Consider the following 14720-nt stretch of genomic DNA (forward strand, 5'->3'; position numbering starts at 1 on the left):
CGACTTTTCAAGCACTGGCTGCGTTCGTCTCACCATCTGTCAAAAGTAACTTTCTAACTAAAGCAAGTCATTCGACGACAGCTTCATCGCTGGCAACACGTGCAACTGGCCCACAGTGTTTCAGTGCCTCTCAAACCGATGGTCAACCAGTTCCCCACCAACCCTCAAACTAAGCAATTTATCTGAAGTCATATCGAAGTTTTGAATCCTCCAAACATTGCCCTCGATGTTTGCTCGTGCCTCCAGCAAGCAGGTCTGGAGCCGGAGAATTCAGGAACCTCACTGATCGAATCCCCAACTTCCGAAAACGCAGTTGTTTTGTTCATGCAACAGAATCCCGTCCAGCGCGCCCTCGACGCGGGGTTATCTTCCCAATTTCAGGATGTTCGCCGTGCCCGTCTGTGCGTTCCGGCTTTGCGCTGACGGACCCGGTCAGCCCTTCTCAAACGGTCATGGTCTTGAAACCAGCTTCCCGCACTGTACTGTAACACTCAGCATGATAGAAGTATTTCTGAGAATAGACATCGTGGGGACGGTGCTTCCTCTTCTTTGCGTATGGATCCTCCGATCAACCCACGAGGGCATCTCACCTCGAGTCCTCGATGCACCTTGGACCGACCCGGCGTTCCGACAACCTTGCCACATACAGTACTGTTCATCCAGCTCCTTTCTTGGCAATCCTGTCACATTGTCCAGGGCCCCACGCGGCTTGGACCCCAGATCCTGAGCTTCTCGAGCTCTGTGAAAGCTGCTGAAGCAAAAAGAAACGACTGCCAAACCACACGGGGCGCCTGCAAGGCTTAAAAATGAGGAAAACAACAGCCGGCACTTGTGCTTTCAAGATCTCGACGAGCTGCCTGTGACAGCAAGCTAGGGGCAGCGATCAGAAAGTTAAAGGAGAATTGGGATCTCGATCACTGAAACCTTAATGTTAGGAGAAGGCCTGCCCCGCCATGTCTATCTCCGGAAGGGCAGGCAGGACCTCGTCAACAACCTCTCATTTTCGTTTCAAGGATCGAAGTAAGCTTGCTCTTGCCCGTTAAAAGCTTCACTATGGGCAAGCATCTCCTCTAATAACACGCTGATATTCAATTCAAATCCTTGGTTCCGGGGAACTTGGCTGCAAGCATTGCCCCTACAACATCGGGACGGCCAGCAATCGATACAAGATAGCAGCGATAGAGGGGCACGAGGGGCAGCTCATTTTTCAGCAACTGCTTCAACTCCTGAAGGACACCTCTACCTCACCTCCTCCCATCAAAGCACGCAACGCTTACGATGGAAGCACACGATCAGAAGTTTCAAGCACTGCGTTCCCGCCAAGCACAGCAACAGAATCTTAAATCTCTTATCCGCTCCGCTCCGCATCGGGGAGATTTCGCGCATCATTTCATCTTCCTTTTCTACGAGTTAGTTGGGCCCGCGAGCTGCCCATTGGTTTATGTAAAAGCACAGCCAGAAAAGATTCGAAGATTGTCAGCACAGATCCAAATTCATGCACACACTTTGATGCTGCAGCTGCTCCCCACATTACTCGCGCACTGTCCTCTTCGTCGGCCTCTGGCTCACAAGATCCTCTTATTAATTGATCATGATCTGCGCCGCTCCCACCCTCTGCCTTTTCTCACTCTGGAAACAAAAACGTACGATTTTCTCTAAATTCGCCCTTTTATCCTCATTATCCTCCCGTTCACGGGAAGCAGGACCACCCTACACACCGCTTTGACCATCGACGACGAGCTCAGAGCTGTACGCTTTCGGAAGGTGTGTGGCTGCATCACTGCTAGATTCGGCCTCGCTCTAAGATTGCATTTCCGTTTCTGAAATCTGAACTCATCCTTCGTGGAACGCTGTGGATATGTCAGCCTCGAACGTTTGTCTCGTCTCGTCGCAGAACCGCATCTTGCGGGTTTCCCTGTCATTGGCCAGTTCCAGCACTGTTTCCATAAATAAAATACACTTTTTGAATCCTGACCGGCCACGAGGAGTTCTGAAAGTAAGCTCGGTGGGGTTCGCTTGGAAGAGCAAATCCTTCAAGCCCGCCGTTCAGGTCGCTGGTCCCTCGGGCGGAAACGCACCTTGCCCTGTCCGCTGCGGCGAGCCGAAGTCAAATAAATTAATTTTCGTTCCAGGGCACCGGATGAGACAAAAGACTGGGGGAAAAGTAATTCTCCGTATGTTTTATGCGGTACTAAAGGACGTTGCACAATTGTAGATCTTTCCTCGACTTCGTGGTCGGACACCTCAAAACTCAGACTCTGTATGTTCATCTCGACAGCAAGTTCTGGTAGGAAATGTGATCCAGCACACGTTCTCTTCTTCAGAGCCGATGTCTTTTCAAACAATCCCACCCTTGAGTTCCGAGTCAAGTTAAAGAAAGGTGAAGCCTGAGTCTGAACAGCAAGGAACAATTGACGAGAAATAAAGTGCGTGGCTAGGGCAGGCATGGACTGCCGAGCTTCCTCCACAATCCACTCAACTATCATCAATCCCAGTCTATATTGCGCATTCGGATATAGGGCTGGACCGGGTGGCCTGTTCTTCCGCCTCAGACGCGCAAGGGTGTGATTGGCCACTTCTGCAGCACGTTCGAAACCAGTCACGAAACAGATTTCTCAATCTCGACATTCTTAATGACTGCTGTGCGGGTGGTGATGATTTCGAGGTGTGATCCGCTGGTACACAGAACATTAGTATTGCCGGCATAAGTTTTGTGGATTTCATGTGCGAAAGGTGTACGGAAGAGGTTCTGTGCAAAGGAGAAGATGCTAGATTCGTCTTGACGTGCAGCAGCGACAAGGAGGAGGCGCAAATAAACGTGTGGCTGGAATCCGTGCTCAGGAACAAGAGATGAGATGAAATTATCGTCATGCTTCACTCCGAAAGCCCGAATCCCACTGTAACATTGGGGATTTGGAGTGGGATTTGAGATGAAAGAACGAAACGGGTTCGGAGATGATTGTATCACTGAGAGTAGGCCTGGCCTCCTCCAAGATCCACCTCGAATCCAAGATCCCAAATTCAAGGTCCCAGGAAAAGAAAGTGGTCCTTCGGATGCCGGAGGCCTTCCCCACCCCCTCAAGTTTTAAAATTCAGTTTATTTTCCTCCGTCTTGCACTAGCAAGGCGGGCCCAGCAAAGCGAGGAATTGCCGCTGGTGCTCCGAGACCTACGATCCCAAGGTTCAAAGCGTTGTCTCGATGTTGCTCAGGAAATGTTCTATATTTGGGCCAAGGCCCGGAGTCCGGCTGATTCTCCTTTCTTCCTACGTCCACGGCGGGGCCAGTGCAGGGAGCGGGAGGAAACCCGCAGCCGTGAAGAACGGCTGGAGAGAAGAACGATAAGCTTGCAATTGCAATTTGCAAGCGTGTTCGAGGCTGTTCACTCCAACCCAGAATCCGAAGTGAGGCAGCGGCGGAAAAGCTGCAGACTGGAGAAAGAATGTGATTTTGAGAGAGATATCAGTCAGCAAAGTCGAGGTGTGATGTGTGATGGAGGGCAGAGGGGACCCTGGATACATGCTGCAGGTCGAACGTTGAGGGCGTTGATGTGATGGAAGGATCCTCTGGATGGGACGAAAATGTGATGTAACGACCCCTCCTCGAAACAGCTTGCCCTTTCGCACAGTCCTGCGAAACAGATAACCATAAACCATGACATTATTAAGAATCAAGGGTTTCCTCTCCCGCAAACTTCGTTACCTGTCGGCAAGCCAAGGGAAGAAAGAAAGAAAGCTTGGTTTCTCATCCCGCCCCTCCCCCCTAAGAACACACACGCGTCCCTCTGTCCAACTCTAGCGCGACATCGTCGGGCGCTGTCCCGCCAGCACGAAACGAAGCTCCGAGCCGCTGTCAGTTCGTTCAGCTTGCTAGGCCGTTTCAACCACTTCTAGAGCATCTTCGTCCCGCTTTTGGAAGCTGCGAGCCTTTTGCAGACGGGATGCTTCCGTTCCTGATGGTGGCGTAAGGTTTCAATTCGGTCATTGGCGTCATGCTGGTGGAGGGGGTTGGATAGGAGGGAAGGGCGTTCTAAAAGGGGGGAGGGGGGCTTCCCACGTGGAGGAAGACAGGAGTCTGCAACGTTCAGGGGTAATGCTTTGCCGAAGCTGCAGGAGAATATCGAACGGGCCGACTGAGAGGCACGTGACCCGGCTTCTCCGACTGAGTTGCTGCCTTGCCACTGAGGTTGGAGCGGGCAATGAGGCTAAGACCAATGCAGAAAGCGGCGAGGCAGAACGAGGCTGTTGAAGACAACGTCAATTGATCAACGCAGCGTCTTCATCCCCAGCAATCTTGTCTCAAGACCTCAAGAGTGAGACGTACGGTACATGAATACAGTGCTCTCTTTCGCAAGGACCTTCTTCGTCTCTGCGCGCCACATCTCTGTCTCACATCAGCTCGCTCCTAAATCTCGAACGATGGCCACCACCAACATGCCACGTGATCCTAATACCCTCTCAAACTACAACAACTGGCGGACGAAGAATACTATCGCCGACTTCACTATCGATTTCAAGAAGCAGCGGCTCACAGGATTTGTCGATCTGCAGTTGGAATCCATCACAGACAAGGAGTCCGAAGAGATCATTCTTGACACCAGCTTCCTGGACATCACGGCCATCGAAATAAATGGCACGAAGGCCAGTGACTGGACTGTCAAAGACCGCTCTGAGCCCTATGGTAGTCCCCTCTCCATCAAAGTTCCCGCCCTCGCCAAGGGACAGTATAGCTACCTGAGGATTGAAGTCTCAACGACAGCCCAATGCACTGCACTGCAATGGTTCACTCCAGCCCAGACATCGAACAAAAAATACCCCTACATGTTCTCTCAATGCCAGGCCATCCATAACCGCTCCATTTTTCCATGCCAAGATACACCCGATGTAAAGAGCACATATGACTTCCGCATCCGGTCCCCTCTGCCAGTGGTAGCAAGTGGCCTCCCCACCGGAGCATCCAGCTTCGAGCATGGAAAAGATGGAGAATCAGGGACACTGCTCTACACCTTCCGCCAAGAGATCCCAATGCCGTCCTATCTCTTTGCCATTGCGTCAGGCGACATCGCCACCGCCTCGATCGGACCACGTTCTCTCGTTTCCACTGGCCCTGAAGAATTGTCTGACGCGAAATGGGAGCTGGAAGCCGACACAGAGAAGTTCATCGAGGTTGCGGAGAAGCTTATCTTCCCGTATCAGTGGACACAGTATAATGTTCTCGTGTTGCCGCCCAGCTTCCCGTATGGAGGGATGGAGAACCCGATTTTTACATTCGCAACGCCGACGATTATTAGTGGTGATCGTGAGAATGTTGATGTTATTGCACATGAGTTGAGTCATTCTTGGAGTGGCAATTTGGTTAGCAATGCGAGTTGGGAACATTTGTAAGGACTTCGCCCTTTATCAACATCGTTGCTAACAGCGACCTAGCTGGCTGAACGAAGGTTGGACGACGTACCTTGAAAGAAGAATTCAAGCAGTTGTCCACGGTGAACCTCAACGAGACTTCTCGGCTATCATTGGTTGGAAGGCTTTAGGCATGTTCTTTCCATTCCCAGCTCAGCGCTTCAGGGTTAACTTGACTGCAGAGGACTCCGTCAACAATTTCGGCGATGATCACGAGTTCACCAAGCTCGTTATCGATCTTAAGGGGAAGGATCCTGATGATGCATTCAGCAGTATCCCGTATGAAAAGGTTGGTTCTCATGGAAGATTCCTCAGCGCATCCTGCTAATCTTGTCAGGGATTCCACTTCCTGTACTACCTAGAAAAACTCGTTGGCAAGGAGACCTGGGACAAATTCATTCCTCATTATTTCACCACATGGTTGAAGAAATCCCTCGACTCCTACGATTTCAAAGCTACTCTTCTCGACTTCTTTAAATCGGACAATGAAGCTTCCAAAAAGCTTGAGTCTGTTGATTGGGATATGTGGTTCTACAAACCTGGCCTGCCACCAAAGCCCAAATTTGACACAAGTATGGTCGACAAATGCTACGACCTAGCCAAGAATTGGGAGTCCAAGGTATGCACTCTGTCCCACAATCGCGAATCCGTGCTGATCAAGTTTTTAGGATTTCACACCAAGCCCCACAGACATCTCAGGCTGGACCGCCAACCAAATCGTCGTCTTCCTGGAAGCCGTCCAACGCTTCAAGACCCCCCTGACAGCTACCCAATCCCAAGCAATGGGCAAAGCCTACTCCCTCGGCACATCCCGCAACGTCGAGCTCTCCTTCCGCTACTTCGGCATCGGTTTGACCGCCAAGGACGAGACGGTTTATCAGCCTACGGCAGAGTTGCTGGGCAAGGTTGGACGGATGAAGTTCGTGAGACCGTTGTATAGGAAGTTGAATAAGGTTGACCGCAAACTGGCACTGGAGACGTTTGAGAAGAATAAGGATTTTTATCATCCTATTTGTAGGGATATGGTGGACAAGGATTTGAAGGAGGGATGATGCAGCCGAGTCAGACGAGTCATGATCAATTGAGCAGCACACGAAACCCTCATCATAAGCAGCAGATATTCTCGAGGCTGCAGTGAAAGACAGAGATGTCATGAGACGGTGAGTGGATATCGTGCTTGTTCATGGACCAGTGTCCTTTCGTCTAGTTGATTCTTTAAAGTTCGTTCTTGATGCTTAGCACTCCTTTCCATTTCTCAAATTCATCCTCCCCCCCTTCTTATCCCTTAAGGGATGTCATCGTCTGGTCTCGTCCGGTCTTCCTATCTCTGATTCTCTCAACCCAAGTCATCTTTTAGGGAAGTCTGTCGCGAGAAAAGTATTCAATTGACTCAGATGCGAGACGAAAATAATTGCATTCATAAGCACCTTGAAAAAAGGCCCTCATCCACCCACCCCTCCCGTGAAAGGCCGGAGTCGGATTGGGCGTGGTGGGGTGGTTGGTAGTGGTGGTAGTGGTAGTGGTGATGGGGTCGGCCGGGCTCGCTTGGCTGGCTGTGGCCGCCGCCTTCTCCTCCTTCTCCATCTCTTCCTCGTACTCCCTGAACACTTGTCAGACTCGATTTCATCTAGACATCGGAACATTTGAAAGGGATGAAAGACTCACAAACGACGGCCGAAACCGGGATAATCGTCCCTCATATCCGCGCCATCAAGAGACAAAAGGTAGACCACGTCAGTGGCCCATTCCATCGGGCAGTGCTCCAGACGCTCGACAACCAGGTTCCAGGACGAAGCCCGGACGAATGCTGGCCAGTTGCCAGGGAATGGGAGAGAAACCCCGGGAAATGGGACGGAAGGCTGTGGTGCTCGCGTAGGAAGTGCCTCCGAGAGGTCTTTGGTGAAGTTGGAATCCATGGTAGGATGAGAGATTGGTTGGTGGTGGTTGGTGGTATAGAAGTTGACAGCAGCAGCGCTGTGAGAAAGCGCGATGAGACCAAGGAGGAAAGGAGAGGGAATGGGAGAGAAGGCGAGAAGATATAGGTAGGAGGAGTATTGTCAGGTGTGAACAATTGGAGATATTGGGACAATACGTACTTACTGTTTTATTCTCGTTCTGGGGGTAGGTGGAACAATCGCAATTGCCAGACTTGATAATGGCTGCTATTGTGATAAGATGAGATTCACTTGACTCGTCCACAAATACTCGAAACAAAAGGACATTCCAGGGAGATATTGTCTGGTTGGCGAGATCTCTTTCATCCTATTGTCCTCAGATGAGTAGCAAGTTTGCATCTTGAGCAAATGGGACTTGAAGGAGAGGGGGTCACGAGCTTCGACAATGTGTTGAGTGAGTGAATTGTATCTAACCCCAAATTCACAGACCAGGGAGACATTCCGATATTGTCCAGACTTCGGCACGATACATTCATTCACTTTAGAAATCGCCAATTGTCCCGGATGAGCAATATCTTTGCAGTTTGGATACGGTGTTGGAACGAATTTTGTTCAGATGATCAGATCCGAACGAGGAGGGATTAGGGGTTCTGCCAAAGAAAAGCTTCCGTCTCTTCAAGGCACGTCTAAATTCCACAGCACATGAATTCCGATTATTGTGTATTCGATGGACAGTTTAGTATCAGCAATTCGCAGTATGACTGCTTTTGGTGAGACATTAGGGAGTATTCCGAGATCACTGATTGGTTCGGGTTGACGCGCTGAAGGGGAAAGCGCCACCCCTTCAGCCTCCGGCCCTCTGCCCCTGTTCCCTCAACGTCCACGATTCTCAGGATCTTCCAGCAAACACCCTTTCACAATCACCTACTACATGTACACATCAATTGAATAGATATGGTGACCTCCAATCCCGCACCAGCTCCAGGTAAGCACGTGATCACGTGATCACCATCCTCCCCTTCTCCAAACTGATGTTCACTTCCAGCTCAAGTTACATGGGAGACAGCCTACTGGACCCTAATCCCGCTGGCAATAAACACTATGGGCCAACCCTCGGGTCGGATTTGCGGTGTCCCAGGCAAATATCGCACGTATATCCGCTGCACCCCCTCATCTGTGCCGTTGACACCCTGTCAATCTTCATCCATCTCGCCTTCTATGTCACCACGTTCCCATTTCAAGATGCCATCCGACTAGCAATCTACGAAAGATTCGGTGATAACGAAAACGATGAAGAAGGAATCTAGGCTATTGAGAAATTGACTTGGGCCCGGTGGTTCTTTATTTTCGGAACTGCGGGGCCGGGCATCAAGTTGATGGCTATGGAAGGTGTTCCATGGACCAAGACGTGGGGTGCCATGTTCCTTGCTTCATTCATCGTTGTTGAAGGCTTGGCTATCCTCTCTTGGATATATACGATACACGAGACACTGCCTGGATCCACTGATGCAAGCAATATCCAGCGTATCAAAGAGAGGTTGAAACACATTGACTTTATGTTATTGGCTTTTTCGGCGTGTTTTATGGTTTCACTCTCTTCTGGGCAATGCTAGACATCCACGATGGCTGCGATCCTTATGGGCCTTCTCTCGTCGCGGGCCCCTGGACCTTTCCGTTGAATCTCCTACTTGGCCTCTGGGTCATGGCATTGAGTTTAGCCCTGGGGGCACTCTTCTTCTTCATGGCTCTTCTCATCATATTCCCAACCAACTTCCTTCTCAACAAGTTCCTTCCAAGTATCATCCGCCCAGAGAACGACCTCGGAGCTAGCATCGGGATCCGCCAAGGCTTTGCGTTCTTTCTGTGTTTGATAGTTATCGACGTTCAGCTCTGCGTTACTGATTTGAAGTCAACGCTTGTACAGTCGCTGATTAATTGGGCGTTCTTGGTTGCGATGGTGCTCCCTGGTTTCATCCTTAATATGTTTTTGGAGAAATATGCGGAGTCTTTTCCGAGGGTTTCGAGAAGTGTATTTATTACGTGGGAGGATGAAACGAAGAGAAGGGCAGTGGCGAGAGGTCCGAAGGAGAACCCAACTGCATTGTGTTTTGGTATGTTTTTGTACACGACAGTCTGGTGTATTGCCTGGTATTCGTACAGATACAACCCTGAAGGAACTGTGGACAGAGGATGGACCGGAGTCTTTGGATAATCGACAATGAAAGTATTTGGGCAAACGGGATAAATAATTGTGCCATATGATTCAAATATTTATCCTGCCCATCATTTAAATGTTGACACTCTTCATTACAACATCGACCTCTTCACAGCTCTCGCATACATCTCTTTCTCAAACTTAATTTGCATATCCCCCGACGCAAAATCCCCAAACGGCAACATATTTCCCGCATACAACGCACAAATCCCCGTTTCCCTATCAATCGTCCACTGCAGGTTCGCCATCCCCAGTGTGAGAAATGAATAGATTAGATTAGATTATTGGCTATTAATCTAATCTATTCATGAAGTTTTCTCATTAATCATATTCTATTCATGAATAACTTGATTAATGTACACGTGACCGTAGCACGTGACAAGCTAGCCTAATTAGGTAAGGATTAGGCTCTAGTGCCCCTTCTTCTAGAGAGAAAAGCTCGCTAAGGCAGTGCTAGAGCAAGAACCTTACTTAATTAGGCTAGACTATCACGTGCTGTAGTCACGTGTATATTAATCAAGGTATTCATGAATAATCATGATTAATTATTCTAATCTAATCAAATTACATAAGTATCACGTTAATCAAATTCTATTCACGCTATTCATGAATATTCATGAATTAATTAATTAATCTGATTAATTTTTTCGCACACTGGCCATCCCACTCCACGTCAGCGTCCCCCTTTTCCTCCCCGTAAAATAGTCCTCAAGAAACAACAACCCTCCCAGTCCCCAAGTAACCTTCGTCCCATTCTGCACGGACGCAAAGGCTCCACCTTGGTAGAATGGCAGGGCGTTATACTCATCGAGAGCCTTCACGCCGCCTTCGCTCAGCTGCGGGCTGAACATCTCCTCGATCGTCTCTGATGTCAACAATTTCCCGTCATCCTCAAGGATCGATTGAAGAATCTTGAAAAACTCCGTTGCGGAGCCGATGGCGCCTTCACCGCCATATTCATCCGCGATCGGGATATCATACAGAGTCTCATCAGTCCAATCTACTTTCTCCTCACTCCTCACCGGGAAACCGAACATCGGGTTCTCAAGTCCTTTTCGAATGCTCATCTTGGTCAAGTTCTTCCTCACATCCTCATGATCCTCTTGATGAAAAGTGATGTTCTTGATCCCCAGTGGAGCCCATATATATTTCTGCATATACTGCTCCAGATTCATCTTGTTGAGACGGGAAACGAGAATACCGGCCCAGTCAAGACCAGTGCCGTATGCCCAGCTTGTTCCGGGTTCGAAGAGAAGAGGCGTGTTGATGCGAGGGATGATCGACCAGCCTTTGATGAAGAAAGTTTCGCCTCGCTCTTTGCGCCATTTGTGGTACCGCGGGTCCATCGTGTGGTATCCGAGGCCGGAGGAGTGGGAGAGTAGATGCCTGGATTTCTCAGTTCCTCCCCACCCCAAAATTTCGAAACCAAGAATGAAAACTTACCGGAGAGTTATTTCATTCTTTGCTTTTCGGTAAGTTAACGAGCCATCCTCGTTGAATCCAGTGATGATTTCTTTCTCTTTCAGTTCAGGAAGGATGGCGGAGACAGGATCATCGAGTCCAATTTGTCCCCGCTCAACGCATTGTAGGGCGGCGATTGTGGTCATGAGTTTGGTGCAGGAGGCGAGGATGAAGGTTGCGTTTAGGCCCAGTGGTTCGGTAGGGGTTTTGGGGCCGAAGGCTTTTTCGTATTTGAAATTCCCTAGGGAAAGATATTAGTCCGGTTGATTTGAGAGCTTTTGGAAAGAGTATGAGGGAGTACCATTGACATCGCTGGCTAGTAAAACAATGCCAGGGATATCACGGGCATCGACTGCTTTTTGGACTCGATCTTCGAAGGAAGCCATTTAGTTCAAACAGGTCTACTTGGCAATTAATATGTTAAGAGATCCACCATAGAATCGAAGAGAAATCGGATATACATGTCAAGTCTCGCTGGTAGTAGTACTAGCAGGCAAGGATGGAGTCGAGATTGCCAAAGCTGACGCCTGATAGGCGAGTTGGGGTGTCTGTCAACGCACAGTTTAGCGTATCGGTATCTGTTCCAATCCACCCTCGAGGGACAAGTATCGGGTGCAGTGGGGGGCAGATATTCTCATTCGCAAAAGAAGATGTGGACTTGTATCAATCTTCGTCGCAATCCGCTGCATTACCTGTCCTAAGCCCTATTATGCGGGGTCAAATAGCCGAGGTTCCAGCTTTAGACCAGGTTGATTTGAACGCTGTTCTATCCGACAACGCTTGCAAGCAACGAATTGATCGTGTGGATCAACGAATCAATGAAGAGGATGAATGCCCATTTCAGGGTTTTCAGCCTTTACAACTAGGAATGGCATGCATCAAGGCGGAGGGTGCGCCGTTCCTTGCCTCACTTCACCACCGAGGAGTATCGTCAGCAGCGGGCGATGCGACCGTTCAGGGTCCTTAGGAAAGACCGCTTTGTAATCATAAAGCCCACTCTATTGGCTCCTCAAGAATAATCATCAAAAGTAAAATTCCATCTTGCTACACTAGTGCAGCTCTTCCTAGGGGCAAAAGACTATCGACTTTCCTGCTATTTAGAAAGCGAACGTTGAATGTGCTCGGGGTTGTGCTATGACGCTTGAATTTAGTGAGGTAGCTCCTGAAATTTCACCGAGCAACCCACTGAACAATGCGTGGTGAAATTCTTCAATCAGAAAGGTTCTACAACTCCTGCCAGTATCCTACATCTAGTCCACGCACCATTTCTGTGTCACCGGCAGCCATGACCCCGAGACACGTTTTTCAGGTTCCCTAACCCAAGACTGATCATCATACTCCGGTGCTCCCCAAATGATGACCTTACAGATCCTTTCAACATGCATCGATTTCTCCCCTTCTTCGACGGCTGATCCCTTCAGGCGAACCATCAATCCGGTAAGTGCATTGTTTTGCCAATGTCGCGTATAAGAGCAGATTATAATGCCCATACTCGAGCTATTCTGCCAATTCGGTCTGACTTCAATCCACGGCGGATCATCTGGGTCATCCCTATATAGGACTTGCCACACCCGCGGTGGGTTTCCTTCAGCAACCTCTTCCTTGACACCAAGATCTAGCGATGGCAGAGTATCAATGACGAATGTTTTCTCGAGGTAGCAGTTTTCTTTCACTTCTCCAAGTCGAAATCCTGGAAACACAACTTTCAATCCGCCACCCCCACGGCAGAGAGAACTTGGAAGCCGGTCAAGGGATCCCTTACTAGGAACCTCCCGGGGTATCGAAAGAGGATAAATGTCGAGGGTGCTTGAGTTGTGAGGACCATTGAGAAAAGATTTAGGCGCCCATCGGAACCCATACTCGTCCTGCCAAGGCCCTGGAAGTAGTAATACGCCTGGGGGAATCGATCCATCGACCAGTCTCAAGAGTGTCAGCATTGGTTCTTTCTCGAGTTTGAGTCTCTCCTGTTGCGCTTCAGAGGACTTAAACTTGTCTGGCTGTGCCTTCTCGAGGTCCTCCCTTGCCTTAAGTTTGTTCTTTGCAGCAATGATTGACCTGGCGTCAATCCCCAGAAGCAAAGCTAGGCATAGAGCCTCGTCGCTTTGGAAAGTCGATACTCGATCTGCAACGGCTCTAACAACACGTATTATTGCACCTTCGTTATCCCACAGACGCCATGCCTGCTTCTCAGGCGACAGAACAATTTGCGTAGCCGACAAATCTTCATCGCGGCTGTCGTCTGGGTCCTTGGCTTCAATCAAGACGGACTTGCTACTTTGTCCAAGTCCCCGCCCAAATCGGTACGTGAAATGGCTCTTCGTCCACGCTTTAATGCCAACTCCAATCCTACTTTCACCTTCATACAACAGAGCCCCCAGAGATGTTGTTCCGTCTGATAACAAGAAGTGTATTGAACTTGCAAATACCCCTTCCTGAAGCGTCCATAATCTGCGCAGCCAGTTCGATAGCAGAATGCGATGAAGAACACTCAGTGGATCTGAGAACAAACTGCAAGTGGCCACTTCAGAATCTATCACAAGAACATCCTTGGCGTTCTTGTAAATCTGGGTCATGTTGACAATTGTTGCATCTTTGATCTTTTCGAGCTTGGGATCGTTTGGGATGAGTAACGTATCCATCCAGAATGGCACAGAAGTGATTTGAGAATCGTCGCTGGTCAATTCATCATGATATAGGCTATCCACGGCTTTCTGAATACGATCAAGCTGGCATGCAGGCATGCTGTTACCAGCAAAGTTACCAAGCCCATCACTCCAAACATGAGACATGGCAACGTAGTTGGTTCCACTTTCTCCTGGGACAACTTTCAATTCCCCTCCTTTGCCATCCGAGTTCGTCACGAAAAGGAGGAGGGGTAGCTTGTCTTCTGCTAAGATCTCACTCATTTTGTCGATGTCGGGGCTGAACATGAGACATGGGCAAGTGGGCGTAACGTGTTGGATGCCATTGCTTCTGTACGTGCACATTTCATCTGTGCACCTTCTATGATTCCGCTGTACCCTTGGAGGGCCGATAGTCGAGGCGTAATATTTTCCATCAATTTCGAAGGTGTGGTCAATGCCGGCAACCAAAAACGGACACCAGCCCTGGCTTTCCATATGCTCGAGGAGCAGTGAACCGGATGACCACCCTAGACGATCCTCTCGTGCCTCGGGATTCAGAATCTCCCTATTGGCAAGCTCTAAAGCCCGACCCAAGAGGGCGAATGACAAAGCCATCTCCCTGCTCACGGGCGGGATCGGGCTCATAGTTAAGGGCATGGTTTCTGGCCAGCCCGAAATATAACATATAGTCCTGTGAGCATCCTCTAGAACCAAATGATTCTTCCGCCATAGCGAGAGTTTCTCTTCCTTAGAAAGCATTTCAACGCCTCGCTTCCATTTTTCAAAATAGACCGGTAGCTCGGATGTTGTGATAAACTTTCTCCCCTTTTCATTATCGTTGAGAAAGTCATCGACATCTGGTTTGAAGGGAAGAACGGAGAAGATGAGGCCGAAAAAGAGCCACGATTGGAGGAAAGCGGCGACAGTATCTGGCGGGTAGTGATAAAAGGCATTGACTCGAAGATGATCGAGGTTGAATCCTTGAGTGGAGGGGTATTCTAGCCACTCTCCTTCATGGTTGTATGGCTCCTTGCTGAGATACGGGATTTCCAAAGGTACAGGATGACCACCGTGCGGTAAATGATCCATTTCATGGATTTAAAGTTACTCTTGAAGGTTTTTGCG

General features: G+C 49.3%; 6 protein-coding genes across 6 annotated transcripts; 3 read left to right on the top strand and 3 right to left on the bottom strand.

Annotated features, from left to right (window-relative positions):
* Positions 1 to 1846: 1846 nt before the first annotated feature.
* Positions 1847 to 2721, bottom strand: K444DRAFT_53165 (uncharacterized protein). Its single transcript, XM_024875010.1, has one exon. It carries the CDS (start codon positions 2484 to 2486, stop codon positions 2034 to 2036), a length of 453 nt encoding a protein of 150 aa, XP_024734294.1. The 5' UTR covers positions 2487 to 2721; the 3' UTR covers positions 1847 to 2033.
* Positions 2722 to 4269: 1548 nt separating this feature from the next.
* K444DRAFT_615852 (putative leukotriene A-4 hydrolase like protein) lies at positions 4270 to 6517 on the top strand. The gene is made up of 5 exons (XM_024880808.1): positions 4270 to 5378; positions 5425 to 5531; positions 5583 to 5689; positions 5738 to 6019; positions 6069 to 6517. Exons 1-5 carry the CDS (start codon positions 4417 to 4419, stop codon positions 6450 to 6452), a joined length of 1842 nt encoding a protein of 613 aa, XP_024734295.1. The 5' UTR covers positions 4270 to 4416; the 3' UTR covers positions 6453 to 6517.
* Positions 6518 to 6856: 339 nt separating this feature from the next.
* Positions 6857 to 7548, top strand: K444DRAFT_615853 (uncharacterized protein). Its single transcript, XM_024880809.1, has one exon. It carries the CDS (start codon positions 6926 to 6928, stop codon positions 7274 to 7276), a length of 351 nt encoding a protein of 116 aa, XP_024734296.1. The 5' UTR covers positions 6857 to 6925; the 3' UTR covers positions 7277 to 7548.
* A 1302-nt stretch (positions 7549 to 8850) lies between these two features.
* Positions 8851 to 9547, top strand: K444DRAFT_53212 (uncharacterized protein). Its single transcript, XM_024875054.1, has one exon. It carries the CDS (start codon positions 8902 to 8904, stop codon positions 9505 to 9507), a length of 606 nt encoding a protein of 201 aa, XP_024734297.1. The 5' UTR covers positions 8851 to 8901; the 3' UTR covers positions 9508 to 9547.
* Positions 9548 to 9602: 55 nt separating this feature from the next.
* On the bottom strand, positions 9603 to 11621 carry K444DRAFT_594360 (beta-lactamase/transpeptidase-like protein; the record flags this gene model as incomplete). Its single annotated transcript, XM_024878349.1, has 4 exons — positions 11273 to 11621; positions 10954 to 11212; positions 10164 to 10896; positions 9603 to 9743 (listed from the first exon to the last, which is right to left on the bottom strand). The coding sequence occupies exons 1-4, from the start codon at positions 11355 to 11357 to the stop codon at positions 9603 to 9605; spliced, it is 1218 nt and encodes a 405-aa protein (XP_024734298.1). The 5' UTR covers positions 11358 to 11621.
* Positions 11622 to 12142: 521 nt separating this feature from the next.
* K444DRAFT_665754 (uncharacterized protein) lies at positions 12143 to 14684 on the bottom strand (the record flags this gene model as incomplete). Its single annotated transcript, XM_024887107.1, has 1 exon — positions 12143 to 14684. The coding sequence occupies one exon, from the start codon at positions 14682 to 14684 to the stop codon at positions 12222 to 12224; it is 2463 nt and encodes an 820-aa protein (XP_024734299.1). The 3' UTR covers positions 12143 to 12221.
* Between the last annotated feature and the right edge of the window lie 36 nt (positions 14685 to 14720).

This window comes from Hyaloscypha bicolor (genome assembly GCF_002865645.1).
Source record: "Hyaloscypha bicolor E unplaced genomic scaffold K444scaffold_117, whole genome shotgun sequence".
Classification (NCBI taxonomy): Eukaryota; Fungi; Ascomycota; class Leotiomycetes; order Helotiales; family Hyaloscyphaceae; genus Hyaloscypha; species Hyaloscypha bicolor.

What these genes read in the sequence shown, in the direction of transcription:
- K444DRAFT_53165 (XM_024875010.1), bottom strand. Translation starts at nt 2,486, where the DNA reads ATGATAGTTGAGTGGATTGTGGAGGAAGCTCGGCAGTCCATGCCTGCC.
- K444DRAFT_615852 (XM_024880808.1), top strand. Translation starts at nt 4,417, where the DNA reads ATGGCCACCACCAACATGCCACGTGATCCTAATACCCTCTCAAACTAC. An exon ending in AATGCGAGTTGGGAACATTT is followed by an intron (nt 5,379 to 5,424) that starts GTAAGGACTTCG and finishes ACAGCGACCTAG; the next exon opens with CTGGCTGAACGAAGGTTGGA. An exon ending in GCAGTATCCCGTATGAAAAG is followed by an intron (nt 5,690 to 5,737) that starts GTTGGTTCTCAT and finishes TAATCTTGTCAG; the next exon opens with GGATTCCACTTCCTGTACTA.
- K444DRAFT_615853 (XM_024880809.1), top strand. Translation starts at nt 6,926, where the DNA reads ATGGGGTCGGCCGGGCTCGCTTGGCTGGCTGTGGCCGCCGCCTTCTCC.
- K444DRAFT_53212 (XM_024875054.1), top strand. Translation starts at nt 8,902, where the DNA reads ATGCTAGACATCCACGATGGCTGCGATCCTTATGGGCCTTCTCTCGTC.